At 47.1% G+C, this 12,313-nt stretch overlaps 1 protein-coding gene across 1 annotated transcript in view; it reads left to right on the plus strand.

Moving 5' to 3' along the window:
* Window positions 1-12,313, plus strand: part of LOC146036042 (cytochrome P450 2A5-like) — a 46,080-nt gene that overhangs the window by 19,014 nt on the left and 14,753 nt on the right. The window contains exon 4 of the mRNA XM_083159809.1: window positions 109-269. Within this exon, the coding sequence (XP_083015935.1) occupies window positions 109-269 (161 nt within the window). The remainder of the gene's footprint in view (window positions 1-108; window positions 270-12,313) is intronic.

Consider the following 12,313-nt stretch of genomic DNA (forward strand, 5'->3'; position numbering starts at 1 on the left):
TTAATTAAATCTTTAATACATAAACATATGTTTATTTCAACCATTGCTATTTCTAGTCATTGTTATAGTGATTTTAAAGACTTACTTGGCTTCTTTATATAACTGCAGGCACGTCATTTGACCCATCATATCTACTGCAACTGGCTGTTTCCAATGTTATTTGTTCCGTTGTGTTTGGAGAGAGATTTGACTACGAGGACAAGAAATTCCTGGACCTCTTGTCTCAAATCACAAATTTTGTCCAACTGTTAAACACCAGCTTTGGACAGGTAAATAATAGGAAACCCCCTTCTGTATTGTTCTATGTATTGTATTGCTGCTGAGAACAATAGGATAGCCATGGCTAGCCATGGTGAGCCATGACCTAAGGAACAAAGTTGACAGGGGCTCCAACTGTACAGACTTGTTCCAATATAGTACCCAGTGTGTTACCTAGCTTAAGTTGTTAATGGGTACATACAGAATTTTCTGTGTCACAGGGTCCCTAATAGTCCTTAATAGTCATGGAGTCTATAGGCCAGTGTCGACTGTAGCAGTGTTTTATGGCCCTTCTTTCATGGCTCCTTTTCAATGCTGTGGAACAGCTTTGAGTTCTTAACTCATTACTTCTTCCCTGAGAAAGGCTTCTTTTCCTAAAGGGCCCCTTACACTTGTGAGATTTTGTGAGATTTGACCCAATTCAGGTGGATTGAGTCAATTTATCTGACAAAATCTGATGTCCCTGTCTGACAAAAAATCTCATGTGTCTGATGTGTAGGACACAATGGAAGTTCAATAATCTGCAGGGATCCTAGTACAGATATAGCCACACTTATCTATCATGCTGGTCTGCCATCCGGGCATCCTGCCATGAGAAATGTCCGGTGGTGGCACACAAGCATGTAATTGCACTGCTTTGCAACTGGGTGTCGATTGCTCCACAGTACAGTGCCGCAGATAAATACTGTAAAGTATGTGAAGCTCCATCGCTATTCACCGGCCGCTTTAGCTTCCACTTTATAACTAATTATGCTACGTAGTGACTCAATCAGTCCCTGGGACTCAGTGGGGAAAGGTATGCCGAGCTCAGCTCTAAAAGGATGGGCTAAGCTCAGCAAACATTTCCCCATCGAGTCCCTCATGCTGAAATTGCATCTATGTAGCATAAAAAGGAAATGGTGGCGGGTGAGACTACTAGACTTAACAGCATTTACTTGCATGTTTTGAATTCAATTCCTTCCTTCCAACTATGATTTGGGCACCATTTCATGCTGGAGATCTGATGTTAGACTGTAGCTAGGCAGGAAGAGGGCTCTCTGTGAAGTGGAAAAAATACCTTTAAAGTGCTAAAATATTAAGCAGCAGCTCAAAATCCTGTAAAGACCATAGGCGTGCGCACATTGAATGTTAGTGGTGCACAGTGACCCCCTAATGCTGTGCCCAACCTTATGAACACCTCCCTGCCACTAGCAATACCATCAATACCTTTTACCAAAGACATTTGCTTTTTAGAACTGTATTCCATTAAAAGAACCACCCATCAATCAATTATGTGTGTTTGCGTTGTTAATTGTACTAGGCAAGGGTGGGCAATAAGCGCCCCTCCAGCTGTTGAGGAACTACATATCCCAGCATGCCTTGCATCAGTTTAAGCATGGCCATATAGTAAGGCAAGGCTGGGATGTGTAGTTCCTCAACAGCTGGAGGGCTGCTTATTGCCCACCCCTGTACTAGACCATTGTCACAACATACCTGCATCATCCATACATGTTTTTGACTTTATTTGCATGTACTGTTAGTTACACAGAATAATTAGAAGACTAAACTGAAATAGGCCGGAGATTATGGTGTGGCTGAGAGACGTTTTATATTGTAGCGAGTACCAATACTGTAGATGATGGTAGACATGCCTGCTTGGTGGTGTTAAACACACCCAATGGCAGGTGATAGACACGCCCAAAAGTGGTGATATGCACATCCTTTTGACGGTGCACCCCCTAATAAAATGTGCTGCACACACTTAGGGTAAAGACAGAGTCGCTGTGTCACACTGTGGACTGAGGGAGGGAGCATTGTTTGTTTAAGCAGGCTGTGTCTCAAAAAAACACCATTCCTTTAGGAGGCTGGAGAACATTGTGTTCCCGTACACTGTTATTGTGTACACCTATAAAAAAAAAAAGTGATTTGGACAGTGATCTACTGTTTGTGGCCATCAGTTAGTGTCACTTGTTTAGGACTAGATAAATGCTCACATTAAGATCTTCCAGAAGGTGGACATTGATACAACGGTTAATACATGCCTCCAAACTGTCCCAATTTTCCTGGGACAGTCCTGTTTTTTGGGGACTGTCCAGGATCCTGCCATGGGCCAGCAGAGTAGTGTCCCACGCGGGGGGTGGGGGGGGGGGGGGTGTTTTCAGGGCAGTTGTTAGTCCTCCTGTTACTTGCTGCTCTGCTTAGTAGAACAGGGGGGAATAGACACTGTGCACATGCACACAGCATCTATTCACTAAAGCAGGGGTGGCCAAACTGGTCCTCGATCCACGTTATCCAAATCACCTAGCTGGTGCACAGCTGTAGTCATTATTAACTGTCACAGGTCCCAGATCACCTAGCTGGTGCACAGCTGTAGGCATTACTAACTGTCACAGGTCCCAGATCACCTAGCTAGTGCACAGCTGTAGTCATCACTAACTGTCACATTCCCCAGATCACCTAGCTGGTGCACAGCTGTAGTCATTATTAACTGTCACAGGTCCCAGATCACCTAGCTGGTGCACAGCTCTAGTCATTACTAACTGTCACAGGTCCCAGATCACCTAGCTGGTGCACAGCTGTAGTCATCACTAACTGTCACATTTTCAAACCTGCTGCATTCATTCCTACTAGAGCAGTGATTTTCAACCTTTTTACCTTGCGGCACACTAAATAAGATTTTAAAATTGCCAAGGCACACCATGTGATCCCCACAGGGTAAAACACATTCCCCTTAAAGGAAAAAAAAGCAAACCTATTGGCCCCCATATAAAAAACAATCACACTGGTCCCCACAGGTAACAAAAATAAAATATATTGGCCCTTTACATGAATAAAGAGACCAGCAAATAACAGTTGAACTGGTGGTGGCTATAAACTAGTTTGGGCATCTCCAGATCTGGGGGCACACTTGAGAACAGCTCAAGGCACACTAGTGTGCCACGGCACAGTGGTTGAAAAACACTGTACTAGAGGCACAGTTTGTCTGTCATACATGAACTGTTGGTAGATCTTAATGACAGGTTTTGCCACCCTTGCACTAAAGAGATGGACTGCCGGCATGGCCAGCAGCTCTAACAGTGCTGGTCATTGCCCTAGAGTGTCAAAAATGGGGGCAAAAACTTACAAACATATAGCACGGTTACCACTGCACACACCCGCTGAGCCCCTTATGACGGTGTAAATAGCGCTCAGAAGGCGCGATGAATCATCTAGTATATTTTTTTTTTTTTAGTTAACCTTTGTTACTGTGATCATAGCTTTCTCATGCACCCTAGATAAGCTCATTTACCTGAAACCTGTGACAGCTGCCCCTTTAACACTAATTCAGGTGCTGTGTTTGGGATGGTCTCACCTTTTAAAGCCATGAGGTACTTGGCAGTTGAGCTTTAACCCAGGAAAATAACACATGTTCATTTTAGCTATGATGTGCAAACAGTTGCCAGGTTCCCATGAAAACCAGTTGTTAGTGTAGGACTTGCAGTGAAATGGGGTCCCTTGGCGATGGGCTGCAAGCTTAAATGCATTGATCAATTCATGAACTAAAACCCCATTATTTATTTAATTGATTATTTGAATGTTAAGGTGAGTTTGTTGTAGTTTGAGTGCTGGGCCCCCTGTGATATATATATATATATATATATATATATATATATATATATATATACTGAAGGAAAGGGCACTCAGGGACTCTTAAATGGTGAAAAGTGGACTGGTTTATTCAGTCATACAACGCCAACGTTTCGGGGTCTCCCCCTTCGTCAGGACAGGTAAATGGTGTAACAATGAGTGATACAGTGACAGTGAAATATAAAGGCTCAGGTACTTACCCCCTCCTGCAGCTTGTGCTCACACACGGGGACCGCTGGGCTGGCTTCCGGGATCGATCACACCTCTATGACGTCACCGTGACTAACAGTGTCATCCCTCAGGCACATCAGAGCGGGGCTGACCTGCGGTCACGTGGGGCGGGCTGTGGAGGGCATACAAGGCATTAGTGCACACATACAAAGAATGAAAAACGTATATTGCATACTGTACATGGAATGGCATGTCAGTTTTGTGCAAACAGCATCCAGGACACAGCACCTGAAATATGAGGATGCAAACATTAGTCAAAAAAACGGCACACAAGTGATAAAACAACAAGTAATGCAGTGCTGACATCTAGTGGTGGACATGATGAGTGGAATGAGAAAAAAGAGTATAGGTTTTAAAAACTTGGCTTTACTAGCTAAGTAAAGCTCTGGCTTCATGTGTTGCATGTGTGGCTTAAACCCTTGGTGTGCCAACAGCACTGCCAACAAGGTTTTAGGGTGTAGCTGCATGAATGGACTGCGGGATGTCAATACTGTGGGCATGAATAGACCCAAACAGGTGCTGGATATATACCGGCTACCCGATGTGCTCAAACAGCACCAAATGTGTAAATGTAGTAAAACAGCAAAGGTGTCATCTGTCAAAGGAACTGCAAGGGGTGGCGTCAAATGAACTCTGATAGCCAAATCAGAGAAAATTATGAAGCCCCAAGGACTCATTCAGGCCCTTGGGTGCCAGTGTGTCTAGTTTAAAAATCCACTGAGCCTCCAATTGGAGTAGTTTTTTTGATCTGTCTCCCCCACGTATTGAGGCAGGGATGTGGTCTATAATTTTGTAGTGTAACATGGCCATTTTATGTTTTGCCCGGGCAAAATGCCAGGCGACCGGTTGTTCGCTCTTCCCAGACACAAGCGCTGCCCTAATGGCACTACGGTGTTGTGCCATTCGGACTTTGAAAGCACAGTCGGTTTTACCAACGTAATTGAGCCCACACGGGCATTGGATAACATAGATGACGTAATTGGTAGTGCATGTTAGGGGCCATTTTATCTTAAATTTCTTTCCCAAGAATGGATGGGCTATCTCCGTGCAAGTGACAAGATAGCTGCATGTAGTGCATCCCAAGCACCTATAGCAACTTGTTTTGCCTGGCCTAGTGGTCCGTGTCTGTAAATCGAAATTGGTGATTTCCGTCTTGATAAGTAAGTCCCTCAAGTTGGGGCCGCGCTTGTAACTGGGCATGAGTTTAGTATTTTTAAGAAAGGGTAAGTCTGGGTCGGTCTTAACTATTTCCCACCACTGTTTGGCTTTGCGGGAAGTGACCAGACTGGTAGAGCTGTAGTCGTTAACCCATGGTATGCTGGGTGATTTAATTTTAGGACTACTCTTGGCTATGAGGTCGTTGCGGTTTTGTGACAATGCTTTAGATTTGGCCTGCAACAATTCACTCGTGGGGTATCCTCTCTCCTCGAATTTTTTGACCATGATGTCGAGTTGTTTCTCTGTCTCCATGGTAGTATCTGTTATTTTGCAAACCATAAGAAATTGGGAATAGGGCAGACTTTTGACAGTGTTGCGGGGGTGAAAACTGTCATGTCTCAACAGGGTATTGCGATCTGTTGGTTTCACAAAGAGGGATGTGTGGAGATGCCCATCGGTGATAGAGATGGATATATCCAAAAATGGTATGGTATTACTGTTGGTAGTCAGGGAGAGCTTAATGGGATGGACAGAGTTATTTTGTGTGGCCACCAATTCCGCTAGCGGAGCTAGGGGACCTCTCCAAAGCAGGAAGAGGTCATCTATATATCGCACGTATAGATCCATGCAGGAGTTCACGCTAACATTGTCGAGAAAGAGTGATTTCTCTACCTGCCACATGTAGGCATTTGCAAAGGACGGAGTTACTGGGGAACCCATAGCACACCCCGTCCTTTGCAAATAATAACCGCCATCAAAAAAGAAGTAATTATGTGACAGTGTATATCTCAGCAATGTCGTGAAGAACTCAACAGATGGTCCGTGATACAATGGGTTATCCTGGATGAGTGTAGTCACTGCCTGTACCCCCTCGTGATGTGGGATGCAAGTGTACAAACTTGTAACATCTAGGGTTGCCAGTGTGACATCTGTCAGGTCGGACCCCTGGTTCAGGATTTTTTTAAATAAAGTAGTGGAGTCACGCAAATAAGTGGGGAGGTTTTGTATGCACGGCTGCAGAAATGTGTCCAAGTATACAGCTATCGGTTCACACAGCGACCCCCTCGCAGAAATGATAGGTCTGCCAGGAGATCGCTGTGCGTCCTTGTGTATCTTGGGAATGCTGTAGAATAAAGGTGTAACAGGGAAGGCCGTGGTCAACTTTCTGTGCACTAAGTCAGAGATAATGCCATTACTCTTAGCAGAGGACAAGATATTGTCTAAGGTCTGCTTGAATTTGGCGGTGGGGTCACCTCTCAATTTTTTGAGTATTGGGGTCTTGTAACAGTCGATAACAGTCACTTCTATAGTATTTTGTAACCATGACCACTATTGCTCCCCCTTTGTCCGTGCTGCGGATGATGATATCAGTACGCTGACTAAGCTCTTTGAGAGCTACTCTCTCAGCTCTAGGCAAGTTAGGAAATACCTGTGGGGGGATTGTGGATGGCAGAATCCAATAAGCGGGAAAAAGTTTTTATGGAGGCATTAGTCGACTGCGGGTCGAATTTTGATCTTGGGCCTAGATTTTTTATGGCAAGGGGTAAAGACTCTTCAGCTGCTGATGCAGACTGTTTCGAAAAGTACTCTTTGAGTTTCAGGTTTCTATGGAACCTGAAGGTGTCCACTGTCCAACGGAATTTATCCGGGCCTCTGGATGGAACGAATGATAAGCCTTGGCTGAGGACTTGCATCTCTGTGGCTGACAGCGGGGTGGAGGAAAGATTAAAGATTATGTCCGTGCTCCCCTCGGTGGTTTGCGTTTGTACTTTGCGGCGGTTTTGGCCTCCTCTCCTTGTGGGTCTTTTGGGCCGGTTTTGCCCCCGGCTCTGGTGTGGACCCCTAAAGGGCTTGGACCGCGGCTGGTGGCTGGACCTTCTCTGTGCGCTGTGTCGGTATCACTTCCTGACGTGCTGGAATTTTGGAAGCGCTGACGATAACCGGTGCGCCCACCAAATCTACCACGGGTAGATGGCCTTGACGTGTTTCCCAACCACGGGTAGACAGCGTGCTGCTCGTAGTCTGTTTGCACTTTTTTAAGCTTGTCTTTTTTGAAGCGAAGTAGTTCCGTTTTGTAGGACTCGACTTGGCTTTTAAGTTTATCCAGCCACTTGGTGGTTGGGTCTGACGCCAATGACGCTAGATTGGTGGCTTCAAAGGTGTTGATTTTGGCTTGGGCAAGTGAGTGCTCTTTTTTGGACTCCTCTATTACTAAGAGCATAAGGTCCATAGAACACTTATTTAGGATAGAAATCCACTTCTTACAAAAGGGCACACTGTACCGACCTATAGTGGGGGTGTTATGCACCCTGAACCCTCTGGGAATTTGCTTGTTTCTATAATAGTCGGACAGTGTGCGGCCGTGGTAGAGGAAGTCTAGTTCTCTTTTCTTTAATTTAAATAATTCCTTAAAGATGTCATCATTGGTGTTAATGTCCGTCTCGTTGAAAGCAGAGTCCTTACATACTGTAGGATTTCTTCTGCTTCTGAGTAGATGTGGTGATCCACGTTATCGCATTGTAACACGTAGGCTGCTGCTGCTGGGAATTCCGGCTCAGTTTGTGACATAATCAATCCAGAATGCAGCGTCGGTAAATGCAGGAGTCAGTTGCTCCAGGAAAACCTCAACCCTTCACACTGGGGGGAGGATAGGGTAACATTTGTACAAGCAAGGATGGAAGCAAGATGTTCTGAGCTGGGTGGAGTAACTTGCCTGGTGCCTGGTACCATGTGCCAGCTGTTGCACGCCGCCGTCCGGGCTGCAATGCACCCGGACGGACGGCGGATGTTCCTCCCTGTGACGCGGCCGGGGACGTTGCCCGGCAGCGTCTCAAGCCTCCCTTTGATGCGGAGCGTCGGGACGTTGCTAGGCAACGTCCCCGAGCTTCCGCCCGGCGGCAGATGACGCGCGCGCCTGACGTCAGTCAGGCGGCGCGAAATTCAAAATAAATAGCCGGCGTCTGCTGGGCACAGACGCCGGTTATAGCTTTTGCTTACCCCAGCCCTTGCCTTCCCGTCCCTGTGGTTTCCAGCCCACAGTCCTGTGTTCCAGCTCCTGGTGTCTTCAGTGCCTGGTTATCCCAGCCTTCCCTGGAGTGTCCTGTCAGCTACCTGCTTCATCAGAAGACCAGCTTCAGTCTGAGCCTGCGTTTGGCCCACTGTCTCCATCTTCTCGTGGGTCACGTAAGTGCTCCAGTGGAGCCTCGGTCTATCTTCTTCCTCCAGTGGCCCGCCGTGGCCGTGCCCCTCCGTGGGTTATTGTTGTCCATTTCCATACACCTCCCGTGGCCGTCGTGGCCATACCCCTCCGTGGGTTCTGTATTTACCTTCCTCTTTCTCCCTGTGGCCCGCCGTGGCTGTGTCCTTCTGTGGGCATATTCTTTGCCCTCTTTCTTGTACCCTTCTTATCTTTCTTAGCATCCTTTCAGATAGGAAGTATTCCCTGTTTGTTATCCTGGTTTTGAGGAGTCGCCGTTCCTGGTCGTAGCCTGCTGGGGACTCCTCCTTCCCATTTTCATTGTGCCTGCGACTTGGTCGCATCCCGGTTTGGCCTGGTGCCGGCAGTCAGGGGTCTACTCCCAGATAGGCCCTGTAGTTAGCAGTCCTCTTGGGTACCCTGTGGCGATCGTTTACCCCTTGTCCATACATAAGACCTGGCTGCATCGGGGTCGGAGCGGGCCTAACTCGCTCCTTCGGACGCGGCGGCCACAGGTGAAGCCTAGCTCTGCAGGGGTTTATCATCTGCCTCAGGGACTCAATAGAGTTAGAGTAGCTTCCGCTGTGGCCGTCCTAACCGGCGGTCCCGGCTACGGGCTCACGCCTGACCACCTGCACCCATCCACCTGCCGTAGTTCCTTGTAACATAGTAGGCACCATAACATTATAACCGGCCATAAAATTAAAAGACAGGCTATTTTTTGGTCTTATATGTCCTTCTGTTATTTTCTGGGTGATTTCGTATTATGAGTACCACTCCCAAAACTTTCTCTGATCAGCTCCAGGGGCTTACTCAGATGGTGCGGGAATTGTCATTAAAGGTGGCTTCGCAAGAGCAAAGGATGAGGCCCCCCAGAGTCAGGAGGTTCAGACCCCAAAATGAACCTACCTGATCGGTTCTCTGGGGATCGCAAAACTTTCTTTAACTTCAGGGAGAGCTGCAAATTGTATTTTAAGCTCAAACCGCGCTCTTTCTCGTCCGAGGCCCAGCGTATCGGTTTAGTAATATCTTTACTGCAGGGTGACCCCCAGACCTGGGCCTTTGGACTGCCTTCTGACAGCCCAGCTTTGTCTTCGCTTGACAGTTTCTTTAGTTCCCTTGGGTTGTTATATGATGACCCTGATCGGGAAGCCTCAGCAGAGACTCATCTCAGGGCCCTTAAACAAGGGAAAGACCCAGCTGAGGCTTATTGTACAGAGTTCCGCCGATGGGCAAATGACTGCGGATGGAATGATCCCGCATTACGCAGCCAATTTCATTGTGGCCTGGCCGACGAAATTAAGGATTGTCTCATTCAATACCCCGCTCCTAAAACTCTGGACAAATTAATGGAATTAGCCATTAAAATTGACCGTCGCCTCCGTGAGCGGAGGTCTGAACGGGGCTCTCTCACCCGGGTGGTTCCCTTTGTCTCGGTATCCGCTGAGGAAAGTGAGGAGCCAATGCAACTTGGGGCAGCTCGCATTTCCCCAGAGAAAAGAGCTCGCCGACTGAGTTCAGGACTTTGCCTATACTGTGGGTGCAAGGGTCATATCCTGAGAAATTGTCCCAATAGGCCAGTAAAAGGCCGGGCCAAGTGAATGAAGAGAGGGTTCACTTTGGCCTTCAGCTATTTTCCTCTCTAGATTCATTATTAGTTCCTGGCTATATATCCTTTCAAGGATGCAATTTTACTGGGTCATTTTTCATTGATAGTGGTGCGGCTGGTTACTTTCTTGATGCTGCCACCGCCCAGAGTTTGGGGATTCCACAACTTCGGCTTCCTGTTCCCATTACCCTACGGGGTTTAGATGGGGGGTACTCTCCAATGGGGCCATCTTATTTCAGACTCCTCCTCTGCAGTTGACCATTGGTATTTTTCACCAGGAGGAGATTACTTTCCTGATAACTTCTTGTCCTTCTGTGCCCATCGTGTTGGGCTTCCCCTGGTTGAGAAAACACAATCCCATCATCGATTGGCATCTGGGGGAAATTACCCATTGGAGTCCCACTTGCCAGCAACAGTGCCTTCAGATTGCACTCCCTGTAAGATCCACTTCTTTAGCAGGGGTCCCCGTCCCTTACCAAGATTTTTTAGACGTTTTTTCTAAGGGCAAGGCCGACAGTTTGCCGCCACACCGTCCATACGACTGTGCCATCCAGTTGGTTCCCAACGCTTCTTTACCCAAGTGCAGGCTTTATGCCTTATCAGTCCCGGAGACTAAGGCTATGGATGAGTACATCAGAGAGAGTCTTTCAAAGGGTTTTATTCGGCCCTCTAAATCACCTCTCAGTGCCGGTTTCTTTTTTGTGGGAAAAATAGATGGTTCCCTGAGGCCATGCATAGATTTCCATGCTCTCAACAAGATTACGGTGAAAAACACCTATCCCCTTCCTTTGATTACAGTTCTATTTGACAACTTCGATCTGCCACCATTTTTTCCAAAATCGATCTTAGGGTGGCTTATAACCTCATTAGAATCAAGGAAGGGGACGAGTGGAAAACGGCGTTCAGTACTCAGACGGGGCACTATGAGTACCTGGTAATGCCATTCGGCCTCTCCAATGCCCCAGCCGTTTTTCAGGATTTTATCAATGACGTCCTTCGGGAATTCTTGGGTAAATTTGTAGTGGTCTATTTGGACGATATTTTGATTTTTTTCCCTTGACTTGGATTCACATAGGACACAAGTGCGCCAGGTTTTGCAGAAGTTACGGGAAAATCAGCTATTCGCTAAGCTAGAAAAATACGAATTTGAGGTGACCCAGGTTTCTTTTTTGGGGTATATAATTTCTTCCCGAGGGTTCCAAATGGACCCCAAGAAATTACAGGCCATTGTGGATTGGGTTCGGCCCACTAATTTAAAAGCGATCCAGCGGTTCCTTGGGTTCGCAAATTATTATAGGCGTTTCATTCATGCCTTTTCGTCCATTGTGGCACCCTTGGTGGCTCTGACCAAAAAAGGGGCGGATCCATCATTATGGAGTCCTCAAGTAGAACAGGCCTTTGAGACGTTGAAGCAGGCCTTCGTTTCTGCTCCAGTTCTTAAGCAACCCAATCCCGATTTACCATTTGTGGTAGAAGTTGACGCCTCTGAAGTAGGGGCCGGGGCGGTCCTCTCGCAGAGAGATCCTGAAACACTTCAGTTCCACCCTTGTGCCTATATGTCCCGAAAATTTTCTCAAGCAGAGTCCAATTATGACGTAGGCAACAGAGAATTACTTGCCATTAAGTGGGCATTTGATGAGTGGCGACAATGGCTGGAAGGAGCGGCCCATCAGATCCTTGTCTTGACTGACCATAAGAACTTGCAATACATCGAGTCAGCCAAAAGACTGAATTCTCGCCAAGCCCGGTGGGCTCTCTTCTTTATGCGATTTAATTTTATTATCTCATATAGACCTGGATCTAAAAACATCAGAGCAGACGCTCTTTCTAGGTGTTTCCTCCCTCAACAGGAGAGTAGAACTAAGTCGGGGCCCATCGTTCCCACATCCTGTATTCACGCTGGTGTGAGTCAAACCTTGGAGGGCCATCTCCGCCAAGCTCAAGGACAAGCTCCAGCCCAAACACCAGAAAACAAGTTGTTCGTTCCTCCATCTCTAAGACGCAGAGTTTTGGCAGAATGCCATGACTCCAAGATTGCGGGTCATCCAGGAGTTTATAAAACCCTTGCTCTTCTGTCTCGTGTGGTCTGGTGGCCAGGTATGGCCAGGGACAGCAAGGAGTTTGTACTGTCTTGTCCAGATTGTGCCCGACATAAGGTTCCGCGTTCTCGACCCTTAGGAGAATTGTTGCCTCTGTCCGTTCCCTGCAGGCCTTGGTCTCATCTGGCCATGGATTTTATTGTTGGGCTGCCGATC

This window comes from Crinia signifera, chromosome 9 (genome assembly GCF_055691185.1).
Source record: "Crinia signifera chromosome 9, ASM5569118v1, whole genome shotgun sequence".
NCBI classification, from domain to species: domain Eukaryota; kingdom Metazoa; phylum Chordata; class Amphibia; order Anura; family Myobatrachidae; genus Crinia; species Crinia signifera.